General features: G+C 32.3%; 1 protein-coding gene across 4 annotated transcripts in view; it reads right to left on the bottom strand.

Moving 5' to 3' along the window:
* Window positions 1-5,000, bottom strand: part of LOC125028706 (PF03932 family protein CutC-like) — a 10,158-nt gene that overhangs the window by 3,181 nt on the left and 1,977 nt on the right. For all 4 annotated transcript variants that reach the window (XM_047618185.1, XM_047618183.1, XM_047618182.1 and 1 more), the window contains exons 2-3: window positions 3,056-3,229; window positions 2,765-2,936 (exon numbers count right to left, since the gene is read on the bottom strand). In XM_047618185.1, the coding sequence (XP_047474141.1) occupies window positions 2,765-2,936; window positions 3,056-3,228 (345 nt within the window). In that variant the 5' untranslated portion in view covers window position 3,229. The remainder of the gene's footprint in view (window positions 1-2,764; window positions 2,937-3,055; window positions 3,230-5,000) is intronic.

Genomic DNA, 5,000 nt, shown 5'->3' with positions numbered 1-5,000 from the left:
TAATAAAATAAAAATTGTTGTTGAGCCTATTTACGTCAAAAGTTTTGCTAACCTTAACGATCACTGTTCTTTCCTGAAATGAATCACCTTATGTGTCAAGAAAGGCCCTAAAGATTAAAAAAGAATGAAACTTACTAATAACATTACAAAAATAATACTGAAATCATTCAATTGAATTTAATCCCCACAATCCAAAAGACGTGACCATCAACACATGAAAATATTTGACATGAGGGTCGTGTGACGTGAATGTATCATAATGGAAAAATTTGGCTGACGGGCTTGGTGATAGGGACAGGTAGTCATGAGAATTTCGGCTGAAGACCAGGGTGACGGTAATGACTTGCCATGAGTGCACAGGTTTTGGAGGGTGATTAGACTCAGTGGACATTTAGGAAGAGGCTTTTGCATTATCTCCATCAATAAATGAGTGTAGAATGTACCATCTGTGAGCCATGACAAGAAGAGTACTCCAGGGAGGATACCATTTCCTCAGGCAGTGCAGGTTGTATTACACAAAACTGAATATTACAAAAAAATTACACAAATAACAATGTACTGTTATTACTATTGCACTGACTTATGGACTACCTGAGAGATTATACAGAGTCTGTGCAAGGAAAACAGTTGGTTAACATCTGGTTAAACTAAATCAAATGACAAATATAGACATTGGAAAGTGGCAAAAAAGTTACAAATGCTTATGCAGAAAGAGAGAAAATAAAATTGCAAATGGGAGGCATGGAGTCTTATCACCACACGAGTGCTGGTGTACGGCCAGGCCTACACACCACACACCCATCAGAGTGGCCACTCAAGTAAGCCTAATGTCCATACTTTTGGCCACATGAGCCCAGTATAGCATAGGAATCAAAAGCTAATCGAAGATATCAATAAATTTGATACGATATCACAATCAAAATAATTTGATATAATGAAAAAAATATATATATATACACATTTTATAAAAATCTATAAGTGAAAACCTGTAACAAGAACACAGGGATAAAAAAGAGAAATAAAAAGAAAAGAAAAGAAAGAAAGAAAAAAAAAAAAAAAAAAAAAAAAAAAAAAAAAAAAAAAAAAAAGAAAGAAAGAAAAAAAAAAAGAAAGAAAGAAAGAAAGAAAGAAAGAAAGAAGAAGAAGAAGAAGGAGAGTGAGAGAGAGAGAGAGAGAGAGAGAGAGAGAGAGAGAGAGAGAGAGAGAGAGAGAGAGAGAGAGAGAGAGAGAGAGAGAGAGAGAGAGAGAGAAAAAGACAGATATCCACCACCATTTCTGAAAACAATGAGACCAATTCTATTCTGGGAGAGAAGAGCTGAGAAGAGAAAGTGTGGGGAAGGGGTAGGGGGTTGGGGGAGATGGAAGGGCAGGAAGAGGGAGAAACAGAGAGAGAGAAAGTGTGTGTTGTCGTAAGGGACAAACATTTACCAATTTGTATTATTCGCCCTTTATATGTATTGTCCATTGTGATTCCAGGGACAAATACTCAAACACATTGTGGCACCATATCTCTTTAAGGCACCATAGCTTACGACCTAGCACTCCTATGGCCCATACACAACGCAAGCGACCCACCACTTTGGTACAAGTCAGGGCACCATAAAGTAAGACAGGTGACAGAAAACTATATTTTTTTTTAGCCTTAAACTAATTACTATAACCTTAAAATTTGTTTTGTTCTAATATAGTTGTATTAGGTGTGCATGAGCTAATCATGGCCTACTAAACAAGACAATCCAAGTTTCCAATCCAAGGCATTACACTAAAGTACTGTCTTTGCCTCGTATTCAATGTTTTATTTGTCTTCAATTTTATTAGTGTTAAAATACTGTTAATATCAATACTTTCAATACTGTTATTGTCATTTGATGGGGATGGATGGGTAAACTGGGCATCATGAAGATTCAGAGAGAGAGAGAATAAAAAAGAGGTACAGATATAGTTTTTAGTTTTTGCCTTCAAAACTATTCTAAGTATTATCTGTTAAATTGGCATTAGGTAGGAAAATCAAAGCATGCTAAAATTACCCTTGTAGTAGCTAATCTCTCAAGGAGATAATACTTGCTTCTTATATTTCATGATACTTATGCATTACATTAATAAGGTCAGGGTTATTTTTTATATAAATAAACAATTTCTATATATATTTCTCCTGCTTAAATTCTGTAAAGATATTAGTTAAAAGTTTTATGCCACAGGCTGGATACAGCATTGTGTTTACAAACAACTCAGCTGATGAGCATTTATGACTTGTGATTGGCCAAGATTCCCTAAGAGCTGCCTAAAACAGCAGCTGTGATTGGCCACTGAAGATCCAATACCAAAAATGATTTTACGGCATTGTAGAGTCTTACGGCAGAGATACAACACAAGAAAAAACACTTGTGTATACAAAATTAATTCCTAGATGTGGTGCCTTACCCAGGATGGTTAAGGCCTCGAGTGTGCCTTAACCTGATCTCCCATTCCTTGAATTTTTTGAAAGATTTTTTCTAAAGCTATTAAAACTGATATTGTTACAATTACTGCTGACAGTATCATTATTTCAATGCTATTAAAATACTAATAGTGATAACAAATTAAAAGAAAACTCTTTCTGAAAATCAAGGAAATAGAGTAAACAGGCAAAATCAGCAGGACTAGTAATTCACTCCTTAGTGATTAAGTCCTTGTGAAGCCATCTTTGTATAACCACATTCACTAAACTAAAATCACAGTGGTATTTATGCCATACCATCCCAGCATACAATATTGCAACACTTACCATGCGGAATGTTTTGCACAGATCATAGTCTATGGTTCCCTGGCGGGTGAGAGCTCCAAACACCAGTCCATCAGCCCCAGCCTTCTTCAGTGTGTGGGCATCCTGAAATATGACTTCTGACTCCTCTCTTGAGAACACCATGGGTCCAGGTCTTGGACGCACCATGCAGTACCTGAGGAAAGAGGCACGTGTAAGACAATTATCACAGTTATTTATACATAAAGGAAGTATCATACATATAATTACATGTACTTCAATTACAAATTAGCCATTTTAACTCATAAGACGTACACTTCAGTAGGTTTTTTCATGTATTTTTTAACAGTATGGAGAAGGCCTGTTGTGGGGGTGAGCCCTCCTTCGGAGAGGGCCATGCATAGTTCGAGCCGATCTGCTCCTCCCACAACAGCTGCTAATGCTGACTCGACTGAATCAACGCAGACCTCAAATTTTCTGTTTGCCATCCTGGAAAAAAATAATTGTATAAGATGGGAAGCTGTAATATAAACCAGTTATATGCATAAATGTAGTAATCTGCTACTAAAATGCACATCTGCTTGCTAATTCCAAGGTATTCCAATGATACTGTGCATATTTATTTCATGACTTTCTGGTCAAACCCTATCTTTTGGATCATTTACAAATGTAGCAATAACTAATTTGAAAACACTACAAATATAGATATAAGGTCTTTCATATCTATCTTACAAATTTGGCAACAATGCTTCAGATATCTAGTGTACATTTATAGCAGGTCTAGTCTGAGAAAACCACCTATAATAAAGATATTAGCTGCAATATATGAGGAGGGCAGGAAGTTCTATACTTGGGAAATTTCAAGGTAGAAAAAAAAAAATTATGGTATAGGAATAATAATAATAACAATAGTAAAATAATAATAATAATAATAATAATAATAATAATAACAATAATAACATTAATAATAATTATAAAACAATAATAATAATTAAATCAACAACAACACTACTACTACTACTACTACTACTACTAATAATAATAATAATAACATTAATGATAACAATAACAATATTGATAATGACACTGATGATCATAATAATATAAATATAATAATAATAATGATAATAATAACAATAACAACAATAATAATAATAATAATAATAATAATAATAATAATAATAATAACAATAATAACAAAATGATAATGACAATTACAAAAATACTGATGATAATACAATAATAATAACAATAATAATATTAACAGCAAAAATAATAACATAATAATGATAAAAAACAATAATAGCTAAAGACTTGTATGCTACTTCAAGTGAGCAACACCCATTTAGCCCTCAAGGGAGACTTTCATACTCTATCTTGCCCAAATATATGTGGTGGAAGTTTGTAAACTTTTGCCAGAATACTGACAGTTATATAGGGTGTGACAACAGCTTGACACTCCACTCCTCATATCAGCAATACCATTGTTATAGATGGTTCAAAAGGACTGAAACTAATCTAGCAGAACCGATATATTAAAAGTAATCCACCAGTACCAAAACTGTTAAGACCTGCCCACATGAGCAGACACAACTGACAGGCACAAATAGAGATGACACCACAGGCAAGCAAATTACTTGGAGAAACAAGTTTGTTTCTCGCCTGTGACATTACCTTGCAGGGACCTGCAGCTGTGCCGGCTAATCATGTCCACTCATGTGGATAGCCAAATATCAGCCAAATAAACCTTTTCTAAATCAATTTACAAATACATAATATATACATGTATATATACATATAAATTATATATATATATAAATATATATATACATTATATATATATATATATATATATATATATATATTTCATATATTCATATATTCATATATTTTATATATTCAAATATTCATATATTCATATATTCATATATTCATATATCTTATATATTCATATATTCATATATTCATATATTCATATATATGCATATATATATATATATATATATATATATATATATATATATATATATATGCATATATATACATATAGTGTGAATTTTTAGATTTAGAGAAATTCAAGATTACTTTGAATATATATGCTTATATATTATTTCATATAAATGATACTGCAATAACCTGAACTCAGATTTTATCTTCCTTTGATTTAGATTTTTAATATCATATTATATTTCATTAAAAATTCTTTAACCCTATAACAGAACAAATACATAGAATTAACTCTTCTTATATCAAAATGCAA

Source organism: Penaeus chinensis, chromosome 9 (assembly GCF_019202785.1).
Source record: "Penaeus chinensis breed Huanghai No. 1 chromosome 9, ASM1920278v2, whole genome shotgun sequence".
Classification (NCBI taxonomy): Eukaryota; Metazoa; Arthropoda; class Malacostraca; order Decapoda; family Penaeidae; genus Penaeus; species Penaeus chinensis.
Note: the sequence above shows the minus strand (reverse complement) of the source record. Positions and strands in the feature narration are given on the sequence as shown.